This window comes from Oenanthe melanoleuca, chromosome 1, assembly GCF_029582105.1.
Source record: "Oenanthe melanoleuca isolate GR-GAL-2019-014 chromosome 1, OMel1.0, whole genome shotgun sequence".
NCBI lineage: Eukaryota > Metazoa > Chordata > Aves > Passeriformes > Muscicapidae > Oenanthe > Oenanthe melanoleuca.
This window is the reverse complement of record NC_079333.1, coordinates 5,064,128-5,079,397: the sequence shown is the minus strand read 5'-3', so window position 1 is coordinate 5,079,397 and position 15,270 is coordinate 5,064,128. Positions and strand designations below refer to the sequence as shown.

The window sequence follows — 15,270 nt, the reverse complement described above, 5'->3', positions numbered from 1 at the left end:
AGCTGTAGCTTTCTGGAAAAAAACGCTTGGATGCCTTGGGTTTTAGCTTTTATAATTTTCAGAATCTCTGCTGCTTGGTGTGCAAGTCTGAAACTTCATATTAGGTGTTAGTCAGTTCTCTTCACAGGGTAGTGACAAAACAATCCCTTCCCTTGGCTAGAGAACCAAGGACAACTGGTACCCAAAAGGTATAAACAGAGAAGGGAAGGGGGCAAGCCAGGGAGCTGAGAATTCACAGCCTGGGGCTGTGGTTGGATAATTAACCCCGATGTGGATGAACCAAAACTATAAAATTGTAAGAGCTCGTGACTGGGATCTATCTTGGATTTGATTTGGGTGTAGCCCTGGCCAGGCTCTTGCACTGCCCAAGGTGAATCCTTCCAATAAATTCCTGTTTTATTCCTTTTGCTCTGCCTGGTCTCTGTTCTGGGTCAGCCTTTCCAGGCAGCAGCTCTGTGCTGCCTGAAGAGTTTGCAGAATGATGGAGGACAGACCTTGCCTGAGACCCCTGCAGCCTCCCCACCTATTTAAGGGAAGAAAAATCATCTCTGTCTGCCATTACTCATCACCACTTCTGTACCCTCAGTCATTAAGCCCAAGCCCTTTCTTCCCTTTGGATCCTGCACAGCAGTCACTGAATCTGTATCACCACCCCCCTCTCAGTTCATCCTGACACAGCAGAGACAGAGCAGGCTGTGCACTGCTCCTGCTCCAGGCTGTCCCACCCAGCAGTGTGCTGGGATTTGGAAACTGGGAGTTTTGAACTTCTTGTGTTGTCAGGCACTGACATTTAAAAGAATATTGTTTTTTGACTTGAGGCCTTGGAGAAGGTTTCTAAAATGGAGTGATAAAATTAAAATCACTAATAAGCAATTCAAATAAAGGTATATAATATTACATAATAAAAAAAAAATTTAAAATTTGAAGTTTTACAATATAACAACATATAATAAATAAATTAAAGGTAGTGCTCCTGCTCCAGGCTCCATGTGCCCCCTTGGGAAAGCCTCCACCAACTTCTGCAGTTGGCTCGAGGTGAATTGGGTTGACATTCACACACCTTCCTAAATGTGTGACCTGACACATCCCTGAATCCCACCCCTGCTGTCCCAAATTCCCTGGCCATAGGTTTGCAGGTGGTTTCAGAGGAGAAATCTGATGCCCATTGCTCTGTGATTGAAAACTTTCACAGGAGGGCAACAGAAACTTTTAGTGCTCTGTGCTTCAAGTCATGCTGTCAATGTCACCACTGCAATTCTCTTCACACAGATAAAAACTTCATCACAACTCCTTTTTCTTTTTTTTTTTCTGTTTGTTTGAAGATACGTTGTTACATGTCTTTTCAGTATAAAAGAAAATTTAAAAAAAAAACTTTTAAAACTGCTTTGCTCCTTAGTTTAAGGAAAATATGTTTTGCCCTCACAGAGGAAGTTGTATAAACCAAAGATGAGACAGCAATGCTGGCTGGAGATAGGCACCCAGCTGTATTTCTTTATTCCATTTGCATATGATATGGGAGCAGACAGTAGCTCTCTCCAATGTACTGCATTTGCAATTCCAAAAGATTTGCTGAAAACTGCCTCCAAGTAATTCTTGGCCTGTAATACATCTAGTTTCTGTGGTGCTAGCCAATACTAAAACTATCAGTAACCACCATCAGTTTTAAAAATTCTGCATAGAATTTCCAGGAGTAACTATATTTATATTAGCTAGAAAACACACAATTTAGACTATAGCCCCATTCAGTATTTTATCATGGATATTGGCTAAGCGTGACACGGAATATGCTAACCAGAAAAATAGATCCATTTAAAAATAAGCAGGTGTCCCTGCCCACAGCAGGGGTGTTGGAAGTAAATGAACTTTAATGTCCCTTCCAACCCAAACCTTTCTATGATTCTGTGATTTGCTAAAAAAAAAAAAAAAAAAAAAAAAAAGCCACAAATATTTAGAAGGGCTTAGGGCCTTCTAGGTTCTCAGTAAGACATCCCTGCTGTCTCCAGCCACATCCTCTGCCTGAGGAGATGAGTCACGTAATCTTGCAGAGAGGAAATTTACTCTGAACAAAACCAATGCAGGATGCAGTGGTTGTCAAAGGTCCCAGGCAGAAGCAGTGTCCAAATACTAATCCAGGCTTCTGTAATGACACATCATGGAATTCTGTTTTCACCTCAGACAGAAATGGGTGATGCTGCCTTTTGAGGCATCTCACTCCTGCCTGCCTGTGGTAATAATACCAGTTTGGATTTTACAGCACCACCAGAATTTGCTGTTTCATTTTAAGAAATGGCTTTAAAGATGCCTCTTCTGTGACACTGCCTGCTACAGGTTCATTACACACAAATCTCCTGTTTGCTTGTTTTGAAATGAGCTGTAATAATTCATAACAAGTGACATGAGCTTACCATGTACATGCCTAAAATCTAGAGGTTTGTTGGTTTTATTCAGCTAAACTGAGATTTCTATCAGAAGTTTGCAAATCTCTTTTTTTTGTTTTATTTGCTATTGTGAACTGACCATTATCAGTTTTGTCTATCTGCTGTCAGACTCACCATCTTCTACTCTTGTTTCTGCAGAGCCAAGGGTGACAGGGTGGGGCTGGTCCTGGAGCTCCAAAAAGCTGCTGGCTCTGTCCCTGGTGTCTGCTGCAGTGCTGGGCTCTGAGACAGCACCCCAAGGGCTACACACACAACATGGGACATCAGGGACTGTGGTGGAGGTTGAGAAAAAAAAGCACTGCTTCATTACTGGGATGTGGGAGCTTCTCTGACATGGTAGTTTTGTGGGGATGAGCTCATCCTGAATGCCAGAAGAAATCTAAAGGGATCCTTCTATTTTCTCTCCTCACCATTCTACAACACATTTCTTGCTTGCTTTCACTTTGATCTTATGTCAAATAAGTTCATTCTCTGCTCTCCTTTTATATTCATAAACTAAATTAATTACATGATGAAAAGGTTACATATTGCATTTCATGTCAGTTGCTGCTTAGCACATGCCAGAAGCAAACTGCTCTTCCCACTATGAAAGATTGACATGGATACAAATCTAAACCTCTGTTCTGTACAGTGCTACAACTACTGCTGGTTTGTCTCAGGTGGGAGGATATCAGATCCCAAAACATCCACATTTCCCATTTCCTCATCCTGCCAGCACTTGATTAGCAGAGGGGTGGAAGCTGCAAACTCCCAGTCATGAGCAGTGGCCAGAGAGGATGATGTGGTGGCCAGTTCCCATCATCTGGAAACCCCCAGCTCTCCAGAGGAAGCCAGAGCCACCTGGAGGCACCTGACCCCAAGGACTCTCAGGAACCCAGAGAAGGCAGGGCTGGCACAGCCTCTCTGAAGGCACAAAAGCCCCAAAGAGGCAGCACAGGCACCTCTGTTTCTGGCCAAATTCCTGATAGCACCATCCACACCCTGTTCTTCTGTCAGACCCAGGCTGGAAAGTGTCCCTGCTCTTTCCTGGGAGATGCAGCACTGTAGTCAGGCTGGAAAATGCCTGTAAATTCAGGCAGATGACTCCTCAGAGTGCTGGGTTCATAGCCTGCAGGGCAGGATCACCCATGCCCAGTCACACCAGCATTCCAGGGATAAACTGCTATGGCAAATTCAAGGGATTTGATACAATCCTACCAGGACATTGCTTTTACCCACAATCTGCCCCCCCTTGTCTAAGGCTGAGAACAAGCCACATCCTCCCCCAAAAGGTGCAATGCAGTCCAGAATCCTCTCTCCAGCTAAGGTGGCTTAGGTGTCAGCAAAAAAACACAGATGGGTAAAACCAGACCATCACCCTGCATCCCTGCCCTGCACCTCACAGCTCAGGCAAGGCACCAGAGCAGGGCTTGGTGTGCATGGATGAGCTCACACATTTACACACACTTTCCACCAGGGACAAGCTTTGTGCCACTCCTGGGGTGACTTACAGATGAATGTCCTCATGATCTCTGTGCCCTTGACCACACAAGTCAGCTCTAATCAGCAATAACTTGTTAGCACCTTTCCTTTATTTGGCTGTGTGCTAACTTGAAAATAAGCCTGTACTTCCTGTGAAAACCAGAAACAATTATTGAATAACACAACTTAAACTGTTCTGAAACAAGGTAGAAAACAGATCTTTTTATTTGGAACAAATTAATCATGAGTGGGGGAAAGGAAAGAGAAAAAAAAAAAAAAAAAAACACCAGAAAAAGAACAATAGCTGGGCATGAACACATACAGTTAAAAGAAGAGCACAGGCTGCATCACTTCTCTCCTGACCTCACAGTAACACAAACTTTTGCCCCATTGCTGAATGACACTTTCAGAGGTAAAGGACAGAAAACCAGCTGTGGTTCAATCTGTCTCACATCTCTTTGGAAAAAACCCTTCCAGGACTGGGATCATGGCAGTGGTGCTCACAGCTGCTGGGCACCCCCAGCCCCCCAGGCTGGCAGCACCAGCCTAAGCCAGAGCTGGGATGCCCCAGCCCAGCAGGACAAGGCTGGCCCAGCTCTCCCACCCTCAGTGCTCAAACGCTGCCCAGTGCAGCTCAGAGCACTGCTCAGCCTTTCAAGCATGTGCTGGAGTCGACTGTCCCCTCCTGCCTCTGCCAGAAAGTGCAGAAGTGAAGCAATGCTGGCTGTGTCCCCTCGTTTTGCTGACACTGGCCCGGTGACATTCACCCAGCACCCTGTGCCACGTTTTTTGTCATTCAACTCACAGCCTTGAGGAATGTTTATACTGAAAGGAGTTAGAACAGCACCGTAAGGAAAAGAATTAACAAGAATTATCACCTCCCTCTTACCGTGGGAAATCTGATCCCTACAGCAGCCTTTAAAAGCAGAGACAGGCTGAATCACCACCAACACAGGGCACGAGATCCAAACATCTTCTAAAGACAGTCACAGGACAAGGAAACAAGGAGAGCTATCACTGTGGCTGGGTGTCACTGATGCAGAGCCTTGGAGAGTGCACAGGGATGAAGGAGTCCCAGTGAGCATGCAGCCATCCCACCAGCTCCCCCAGCTGGGACAGAAGCCTCCAGTTTAGTCTGGGCTCTGCTCACAGCCCTCCTTGGATGGCATTCACCAGGTGTATCTTAAATCCATTTCCAAGGGATTCACAGTGTCAGCACTATATAAAACAGGGATGAAATGACAGGGGAGGAGAGGAATGCAGCACACACCTCCCCATCCCTTTTGGTCCCAGTTTGTACCATCTCTGCTTTTACTACCCTGCCTTTCTAGCCCAGCAGGCCAATTTAACACTAACAACCAATCTAACACCTCACTCTACTACAATTGTTTTATACACTAAATACCTTGCTCTGGCAGCACTCCCTGCAGTCCCTGGCAGCTTTGAGACACAGTCCCTGCCCTCTCCTCACCCCAGCTTTCTTCCCTGCAGGTCTACCCCAGCTGCTCCACAGGCACACCTCCCCTGAGCAGAACAGGACATGCATAGCAGCAAGACTTACCTAAGAGATTCTATAAAATGCTGCTGTCTGTGCAATAATACAGCCCCCAACAAGCCTACATGCACAGGCAGATGGCTTCATCAGCTTGCAGAAGCTCAACTATTACACTAAAGGCACTAATGCTTGCATTGATAAACAACCTCAGCGTTAAAATCAAGGTTTCTGCCAAAATTGCAGCCCCAAGCCCCCTCCTGCTGCAGGCAAGTGAGTGACAGCTCTGGCTTAGCTCAGGGGCAGCCCAAGCATCAGGATTGTGGTGAAAGGTAACCACAGGTAACCTGTGCCCTCTGCCATTTGGGGCACCAAGAGGTGAGTAGAGCCAGCATCACCCCAGGTCTGCACACAGCATCTGCAAGTCAGATTTCAAGCCCCCACCACTGCTCCTGGTCCTGGCAGCAAGAGGTGAGGGCCAAATCACAGGGTCTGGAGCTCAGAGGAGCTCAGAGAAGCACCCAGGGTAGCAGATACTGAGCTGAGACCTCCTTTGAGTTTCCTCATGAAAAAAAATGCCCTGGAGTCTCCTGAGAAGCTTTCTCAGGAAATTTCTGGCAAGTCCTTGGCTTCTGCCTGGGTCTGGCAGACCACCTCAAGCTGCCTGCAGTGCCTGCCCCTGGCATGGGGTGGCCAGGGAGCAGGAGGAGCTGCCCATCTCATCCCAGGCTGTCCCTGGGGCTCCTTGCTTTATCTGCAGCTCTGTTATCAGGCAAAGCATCAAAGAACCTGTCAGGCCACTGCAGTGCAGCCTTGGAGCCAGGTGTGTGCTCTTCTCTGTATTTGCTTTTATCTTTTTAAATGAGGTCAGAAGGTCTGACACCTCACATCATCTTTCCCCTGTTAAAATTTTCCAGACACTGTGAGACTATGGGATGCAAAGGACAAGAGTCACAGGTTTCAGGGTGGAGCAGCAAGCATGTCAGATCAGTCATCAGTTGGATCAGGGAAACAGTCTGAGGCACCTTCCTGGCTTTCCATATCAACCAGGACCTCAGGAGCTGGCATCTCCTCAGCTTCCATCTGCACTGGTAAGTTTTCTTCTGACAGTGGCTGGGGCTCAGCACCTTGACCAGCCTGGGCAGCATCTGGAAAAGGGAGAAATGGTTTGTGAGTGCCCCCACTATGGCTCACCCTCATGGAAATCCTACCCCTGGTCCCTGGTGCTGCAGGCTGCCTAATCCACTCAGTCCCCTCGCCCCAGGCATCTGCAAGTCAAATTTCAATTTCATTTACTGACCTATCCATCATGCCTCAGGGCACTTTGGTACTAAAGCTATCTGGCTTCTTAGTACCAAAGTACTTTAGTACTGTTAGTACCAAACCTTTAGTACCAAAATACTAAAGCCAAATCTATTCACTTACATCTGAATAATTAAAGCTGGCTAACAGCACACATTTAGTTCTCACCTACTTTCCACATGCATCTCTGCTTTTTACTTAATTGTAAAAAATCTAAATATGGACTACTTTTTAGTCAAACTTGTAATGTGTGAATTTTTTATTACAAGTTATACATTTGAAGTATATTAATATTAAACAATGACCTGAATGATTTTTTTTCTCTTTCCTCCTCTATGTTCATGAGTAGCACTTAATATTTTGAAAACAGAGCAGAGAGCATCCAAGGTTAGATATAAAGCAGATACAGTATGTAATATAAATAAGTGTAAGTATATAAGTATCTATTATAGATATAAAGTTAGATATAGAGACTGTGCACAGTGCAGTGAAGGACATCAGAAATGCAGTGCTGAGACCAGGCTGTGACCTATGTAATGCTGTTCCAGCTCATGATGTCTCTGCTAAAACTGCTTCAGCTGATGATGGTGCATTGCTAGGCAAGGCACTGCCAGCATTTGTGTTTGGGAAGCAAAACTGAGGGAAACACAATGCAGAAAAGTGGAGTATTAATATCAAGAACTTACAGAACAGGAGATTTCTGAAGGGTTTTTATCACAGCACTCTCTTGACCATATTGTGCTAAAGCTGTGGGGATTTATGCTTGATTTCTTTGAGAAATTTAGAATATGACCATATCCTCACTCTAGCCTTAGTTTAAGAAAATGCACAGCCTCTGGCTTTGATGGGATTTAGCTGTGTTTACAGCTCAGCATATTGGCTCCTGCTGTCCTGAAGATGACTGCTTACAAAAGCAATGCCAATTTTAATAAAATATTACTGATGAGAAGGGGAGAGGGGTGAGAAAATTGCAGGAAAACTGCTGAGTTTTGCTGGGGGGTTGCTGTTTTTGAGGTGTGTGTTTTATTTAGCACAGGAGATCCTGGAGCAGACATCCTGCAGCACCTCCTGTGGGATGCTTGTGGGATGGCACGAGTAAGGTACTGAAAAATGCCCTGCTGCAGCTCCTGGAGAAGGTGCTGGCGTGTCCCAGACCCCTCTTTAGTCACTTCTAGCCACACACAAACACAGTGTCCCTCCTGAACGAGCTGTCTGGGCTGGGCAGGTCACTGCACTCACCCGGCTTCGGAGGACGCTCGCTTTGGGCAGCCTGAGCCTCCACACGGTCTCCATTGGGGGGGCTCTTCGTGCCTTCCCCAGACACCACTGACATGGTTAATCCATCATCCTTCTCCTCCTCTGTGGAACCAGCACCAGAGATTAGAGGGAAGAGGCCCCCACCCCCCAGGACTGCTGTGATGCCAGAGCCCAGCGCGGGTTTCATCCCTGCTGGCGCTGGCGCCGCTCCTGGCACACAGGTGCCAGAACCAAGGGTCATGCCAGCCTGCCAGAAACTGCCTGGCCATGCTGCAGGGCCACAGCTTGAGCTGGCACGGGCAGATTGCACTCAGGAACTGGTGCTGACAGAGAGCTGCCATCAGAAACCTTCAGGTCATTTCAGGATCACACCCCAATGAGGTTCAGTTTTATCGCCCATAGCAAATATGTGGGTTTTTCTTCTCACCAAGTGCACAGGGTGAGGTGAATAAAGGAAAAGTGAGGTTTAACTCAAGACCCAGTAAGAGCTGCCTATCAGCAAGCAGGCTTCTGCTCCAGCAGGTCAAGGGAGGACAGGCTGGAGGACAAGCAGCCACCCAGCTGACACCAGGCTACTCTAAGGCCACGCCAACCACAGCCTGCACAAACACAGCCCTCTCTAAAATTAATCACAGAGGGGTCACAGCATTCCCCACTCACCTGAAGGCACTGGGATGAACTTGTGTCTCCTCCTCATGCAGCAACAAATGGCTGCAGGCAAAGCCACCAGCAGGATGAGCACACCAGCTGCACACCCTGCCAGGATGTAAATGAACCCCGGGTACTGCAGCAGGTCTGCAAGAAGGACACAGCAATGTTAGGAACCATGGTGGACAAACTCCTTTCTCCCAGTGGGAGAAACCCTGCAGCCAGATTAGAGCTTGTTGAAATCCCTGTTGCTTTGTTTGGGTCAGGGCAGCTGACACTGTGAACTGTGGCACTTTGTGATTTATCAAACATGGCTCAGCTGTGGCATGGAATGTTTCACCAAGAGAAAAGGTCTGTGCTGTGTGCATTCACTTCTGCCTGCTCTGATCACTGACATCTAAGGGAAGTTTTAATCAAATTTAACAGAGAAGATGGTGGTTTGAACAATACCACGCTTCAACAAGTTATGAAAACAGGCAGCTGAGGAGGGAAACCTCCTGCTGAAGGAAAAGCTGAGATGGTCCAGAGTCCACTTAGGACAGTCACAGGATGACTGCACCAACCCCAGAGCAAATCTCATCAGAGCCTGCACTGCCTCAGGCAGCAAAGACTGTGGCCACAGAGCTCATTCTCTGCTGCTGAGCTGGCAGCTGGCAGAGGGCATCGCAGACTTGCACAAGAGAGACCCATCCAGGCTTGCTCCTTTACCACTTTTTATCTTTTTCTCTTCAGTCTGAGTCGGGATTAAAAGCACAAGAAATGAAATTCCATGTTTGGACTCAGATGTTTATAAATTATTATCTATATTTGAGTGAGTGCTACGGCACTTCTGGCTAACAAGCTAAAAATGGAGAAACGGAGATGGATCTTGCTCATTACAAGGTCTTTAAGGCTTAACAGTCCAATTAAAAGCTAACACCTAAATTATTTTTACTTCTGACCCAATGACCGAAGACCCATGACCTGCAGTGTGGCATTTTCTATCCAATTAAAAAGTACCACCTATATCCAAGAAGAAGATGAAGAAGAAGAAAGAAAACCTCCACCCTAAAACCTCCATCTTGCTTTATACCTATTACAATACTCCAAAACCCCAAATTCCAAATCCTTCACCATGTGACATTACACACTTCTATTCAAACTTCACATCAGTGATTCTAGTTCAATCATTCAATTTTGGGAGCCTTCTCCAAGGCCTCAGGTCAAATGCAGTGCTCTTTTGGGGGGTAAGTGCCTGGCAGCACAGAAACTTCAGAACTCCCTGTTCCCAGGGTTCCAACTCTCCTTCACTGAGATCATCTGCTCCAGCCTCTAGGAAAACTCTTCTTGCCATATGCAAAAAACCCCCACACAGCTCTACTTTAACATAAATTCCTTAAAACTCCTTAGGTAAGCCTGTGCCATCCCCTTCTGAATAATTTAACTCATTTTCTGCAGCAACCAACAGGCTCATTTGGAGATTATTTTCACACCCTCAGAAGCACTAATTGTTCCATATCTCCAGAGACTAGGAAGAATTTTAAATGTTCCAGGATATACTACACACCACCATACTCCACCTACTCACTGAGACAATAGAAACAACTGCACACAGGTGCTCATGGTATTTTCAGAGTGCTTGTTCTAGTCTTTTTAAGAACAATTATCAAGTTCCAAAAAATCCATATTCAAAACTAGGAACTTTCAGCAGCTCAGAAATAATTTCTCTAATTATTTTAGTTGATGAAAGCTAAGAGGATATTGTCAAAAGCATAAATACATGTTGGGAATTTTTTTTCCTGAACCTTTTCCCTGAAAATCTGCCACTTACTAATAAGGTCCTTTTGAGATAAAACATTGTGTTAAAAATAAGCAATGAACAAGTAATTAATGAATAAAAGTTTTTTATATATGTTGATTTCTTAACTTTGAATCCTGTGTGTTCAGAGCCCTGTGTTGCCTGGGAAGTTTACAGCATTTCTGCCAAATTGTTTTTTTGGTAATAGTTATTTAAAATTAGTTTCATCAGCCAACAGGTTGCCCAAATGGAAGTTCTTGCATAGGTTGTATACATACAGTGGAAAAACTAAATTCAGCACTTTGCCTGGAACAAATAATAATCCAAATAATTAGTTAACCTTCAATTAAATTAAATTAACCCATTTCCCTCTTCAATTCATTTTACTGGTATCCAGAATTGCTTTAATTCACTTTTTACAAATGTAGTTGCATTTGGGCACTAAAAAGTGGAATCACTGCCACTTCCTTCTTTCAGACCCTTCCAAATATGTGTTTTTGTGCGTGTCCATCCCTGAAGAGATATCACTAAATTCCCTCATGAGCTTTGCAAGAGGAAATGGGGAGCAGATATCACATCCAGGGGACTGGGCAGCCACCCAGGATCAGCCATGGAGTCTGTCAGCACTTGTGTGATTTATCTCAGGGCTGGACTGAACAGCTCATGGATGTTCACATCCTCCTTCCCCAGTGCCTTGGCCAGCTTGGGCCTGACTACACTGAACAGCCTCCAAATAATTCAACTGGGCAAAATTCAGGTCACTGCTCCACAGCCACAAATGCCAAATCTGCACAGATTTGGCAGTGCCAGCAGGACCAGGCATGCACAGCTCACAGCATTCCTGCTGAATGCCACCACACTGGACACAGGGTCTAGGTCAGGAAGGTGCTTTACACCAACTGCATGCCAACCACAGAAGAAAAGACAATATCTGCCATGGAGCTGGAGTGTCCCAGACAATTTGTAAAATGCTACAGCACAGTTTCTCTAGTGGCAAAAGTGATTTAATTAATCACAGCAAGATTTGTCAAAAGCCTTATAGTTATGTTATGCCTGTAGCTTTGATAACCATCTTTGCTGCAGAGAGGAGAAGAACCTTCACTATTGGAGGTGCAAATTAAATGACACCCAAGGATCCAGTTTTTCTGTATCAGTAAACTCTGCCCTTATACAAGCAGAGTAGTCAGCATTTATGAATAGTTTGCAAATGGATAAAATCCCAGACTTCTTGCACACTTATATGGCTGAGCAAGGATATGGAGGGAAAAAAGCCCTACATGCCATAAATAAATTACTTGTGCCTTTACCCTCTTACGGTGGATGGGGCTGATGGAGAGACACTGGTATAGATCAGGAAATATTTTGTGCTTCTGGCCTAGATAAGGGGGAAAGAGATGAGGAAAAACACCTCAACTGAGTTCAGCAGCAACAGGGCTGAACTAGTGGAGAGGTTTTTTTGGGGATGCACAGAAACTGGAAGGCATCTGGGTTATGGATGCACGTCAGAGCAGCAAGCAGCCTGTGTTTCTAAAGCTGCATAGAGAATCAGTGCACAGGAGGGTGCAAATCTCCATCACCAAAAAGTAGGAAAGAGACAGATGGAGATCCATCCTCTCTGCAGAGCTGGGGAAAAGGACCTCCTCAACAAACTTATCCCATCTGTGGCTGTAGGCTGTGTCAGTGCAAGGCACAAGAGGGAGAAGGAAATCAAGGGGTCGCTTTCTAAAGGCAGGATTTGGTAACTCTGGAAGGGAGATGCTAGTGGACAGAAGAGTTTGATATTTTGAGGACACCAACAACCCCTCAGTTTGTGCTGCAAGAGACCAAAATGAAGATTTTTCTGGAGATGCTGTTACTCACCATAGCTGCACGACAGCATAATAGGCCTGGTCCTTGTGACACTGTTCCCCTTCAAAACTTCACAAACAAACTCCCCAGGCTCAGTTTTGTCCAGGTGGACCTTCTTGCCAGCATCCTTAATGCAAGCCCCCTCAGCTTTCAGGTGGGTGCCGTTCAGCAGCCACCGAAAGACCAGGACCTCGCTGCTGGCCACGCTGCAGGACAGCTCTGCAGTCCCGTCAGGGAAGCACTGGATTCCAATGGTGGGCTCTGGTCACACACAGCAACAGCAGCAGGGAGCAAACAGAGAGGTGAGGAGAGGACTCAGCAGTGAGCACCAGCTGAACCTTACCAGCAATCCCAGTAACACCACTTTTGCTACATGGGGAGCACAGAAACAAGTCACCAGACTCTTGAGTGCCTGCACTCTGCCCTGAAATGCTTAGCAGTGTCCACTCACCCCTGCTAGTGACTCTCAATCCTTATTTCGGAGATGCCACCAAAATCTGGCATGTTTTCATTTTCCTAACTGACATTGAAAAAAAAAATAAAAGCCCTGGTCTGAGAGGATGGTGGAAACATCCACAGCACGTGCAGCCAGAGCCCTCCTCTGTAATCAGCAGATAATCGTGGCTTTGGAGGAGACTCAGCCCTTCCCTCCACCACTCTGTCCCTTTTTCCATTTTAGAGTGGAGCTGGTGCAAATCATGGCCAACATGGGTACAAACACAAGACACCTGCAGTTAGATATGATATCCAGACTAGGGCATTTTAAAATGAATCCATGGATCATTGTTCTTGCTGCATTACCCTCAATTTCTCACTTTCAATCTACTACAAGGAGCAAACCTATTTCCTACATTTACCACTTTGCAAATACAAACTAGAGAATTGATATGGTTTTCTGACAGCAGGAGTAACAGTGAGAACATCCATCCATGGAAATAAGCTCAGAAATCACTTTCTTGTGCTAGGATCTGATCTTCAGTTAAAATTTCCTGCCTCCAGGAACATGTTGGCTGTGGAAGTTTCTGCCTGCCTTAGGGGTGGCAACAGAACAGAAGGAGGAAGCAAATGTTCCCAAAGTAAATCCACTGAAATGGAGGTTAAACCCAGAACATTTGTGCATCTTTAACTATTTCCAGTGTAAGCCCCTGCTCTTCACACCAAGGAGTCACATCTCTGACCTACTGTGCGCAGCAGTTCCGCCTGTTTGCACCCAAAAGGTGTGAGGGTTCATTTGTCTTCACTGAGACCAGTTTGCTCAGACATTTTCATTACAGTTTCCTACACTTCAATTTATCTTAGAAGCCTGTGTAAGTGAAAGCCCTGCAAAAGGAAGGTGATGAGGACCAGAGCTCTCTGTCTGCCTGCAGCACCATTCAGCAGGAGGACAAACCCTCCTAAGCCTTCCCCACATTAACCCAAGCAATGAGCTGGATCCTGCACAGAAGTGACTTTCTTTCTGTCTTTGCTGTCTGCAGATGGATGAGTGGACACACAAAGGGAGCAGGAATTCTGAGGGGACAGGAGGGAGACTGGCATGGTTCCCAGAGGCACCTATAGCTCCTGCAAGCTCAAAAGCATCTTTGGAAAAATTTCAAGGCATCAGGCTTCCAAACCAGGTTCACAAGTTCAAAAGCTTTTTGTTACTAAGAAGGTCACTTACCAACTACTTCCAGTGTAAAATATCTGGTGGTGTTCTGAAAAACAAATCCGTATTTTCCTTCATCATCTTTCTCCACACTCCTCAGCACTAGGGAGCCGTTCTCTAAGTTCAGCCATCTACTGGCAGAAGTGCCACACTTGGCCAACAAAGTATCATTTAGGACAGTTGTAGAGCATTTCTTATCCTCCTTGCTCATGCTGGAGAAGTTCTGCAGGCTTTGGATCTCCAAAGAAAAGACTGCAGAGTCACCGCTGAGCGCGCCGGTCCAGATGGCAGAGCCTGAAAGGAGAGCAAGCTTGCCACATCCATCCGTCCCCTCCTGGCTGCCTCCCAGGAAGGAAAATGCCCAGGTCAGACATAAGAGGGACAGACCCAACCCTAGGGACAAGTTGGATCACCAGTGATTGAAAATCAGAGGAGTGGGACCTTCTATAAGGTCCAGCTTGCCCCCACCTCAACAGCACAGGAATGGTGTGCACACCATGCACAGAGAAACAAAAAGCTGAGCAGCTCATCTTTTCTCTCCCTCAGTTTAAGATGACCATCTACCAGCTCCCATAGAAATGAGAGACTGTGCCAAGAAAGGGCATCAGTGCCACGGACCTTGCACAGAGGGTAGCAGAAACAACAGCTGCAGGTGCACAGCTGCTTTCACCCAAAGAGTGAGGTCACAGTTATAACCTGAACAGGTCTCACAGTACACTTGCACATTATTAAGTTGTGTGTAAATCAGAGAAGGGTAAATGGCAGGGTGACAGCAGCTTGGGGACTACCCCAAGGTCACAGTGAGTGTCAGGAGCTGGACCACGTCGCTCTCAAGCCACCACAAGGACCTTGCATTCCCCACTGAAAAGCTGCTACAGACACAGGGCACTGAGAAAGTACAATATTGTTAGTTATTGTTTGTTTAGCAGAAAAAGAATCTGTTTTACTTTGGTCTGACTCCCTTTTCATGCATTAGCAGCCACACTATTTGATGCCATCCCAAACCTGGAGTTCCCTTAAAAGATCTTGGAGCAAAATTAGGGCGTCTGCTCATCTAGGCAAATCCGTGCCAACCCCATAAAGAAAAATCTTACTTACCTTGAGTAACAGCTATCATCACCAGCAAGCAGAGCAGAGTAAAAGGAGAGTTGAAATCCATTTCAAAGAGCTCCTTGCATCATATGCTGAGGAGATGATCTGGCTACAGAGCTCGGTGAATATAGTGTTGGGGAAGTGATGTCAGAAGCAAGAGTGAAAAAAAAAAGAGAAGAGAGTCCATAGTGGACAGATTGAATGATGTTTCAAAATAGACCTGCAAGGTTTTGGGTGACTGAACTCGGACTGAGACAATGCAAGCCACAATGTGCTCTGCAAAGTCCTGCAGCTCAGAGGTAGCTGTGAG

At 45.9% G+C, this 15,270-nt stretch overlaps 1 protein-coding gene across 1 annotated transcript; it reads right to left on the bottom strand.

Annotated features, from left to right (window-relative positions):
- Nucleotides 1–4,097: 4,097 nt before the first annotated feature.
- LOC130252117 (uncharacterized) lies at nucleotides 4,098–15,068 on the bottom strand. Its single transcript, XM_056489364.1, has 6 exons — nucleotides 14,967–15,068; nucleotides 13,884–14,162; nucleotides 12,236–12,484; nucleotides 8,611–8,745; nucleotides 7,933–8,052; nucleotides 4,098–6,539 (listed from the first exon to the last, which is right to left on the bottom strand). Exons 1-6 carry the CDS (start codon nucleotides 15,025–15,027, stop codon nucleotides 6,379–6,381), a joined length of 1,005 nt encoding a protein of 334 aa, XP_056345339.1. The 5' UTR covers nucleotides 15,028–15,068; the 3' UTR covers nucleotides 4,098–6,378.
- Between the last annotated feature and the right edge of the window lie 202 nt (nucleotides 15,069–15,270).

Excerpts from the sequence above, each read along its gene's own strand:
- LOC130252117 (XM_056489364.1), bottom strand. The coding sequence starts at position 15,027 with ATGGATTTCAACTCTCCTTTTACTCTGCTCTGCTTGCTGGTGATGATA. Across the intron at positions 14,163-14,966 it reads GATGATAGCTGTTACTCAAG|GCTCTGCCATCTGGACCGGC; the intron begins GTAAGTAAGATT and ends CTCTCCTTTCAG. Across the intron at positions 12,485-13,883 it reads TTTTACACTGGAAGTAGTTG|AGCCCACCATTGGAATCCAG; the intron begins GTAAGTGACCTT and ends GTGTGTGACCAG.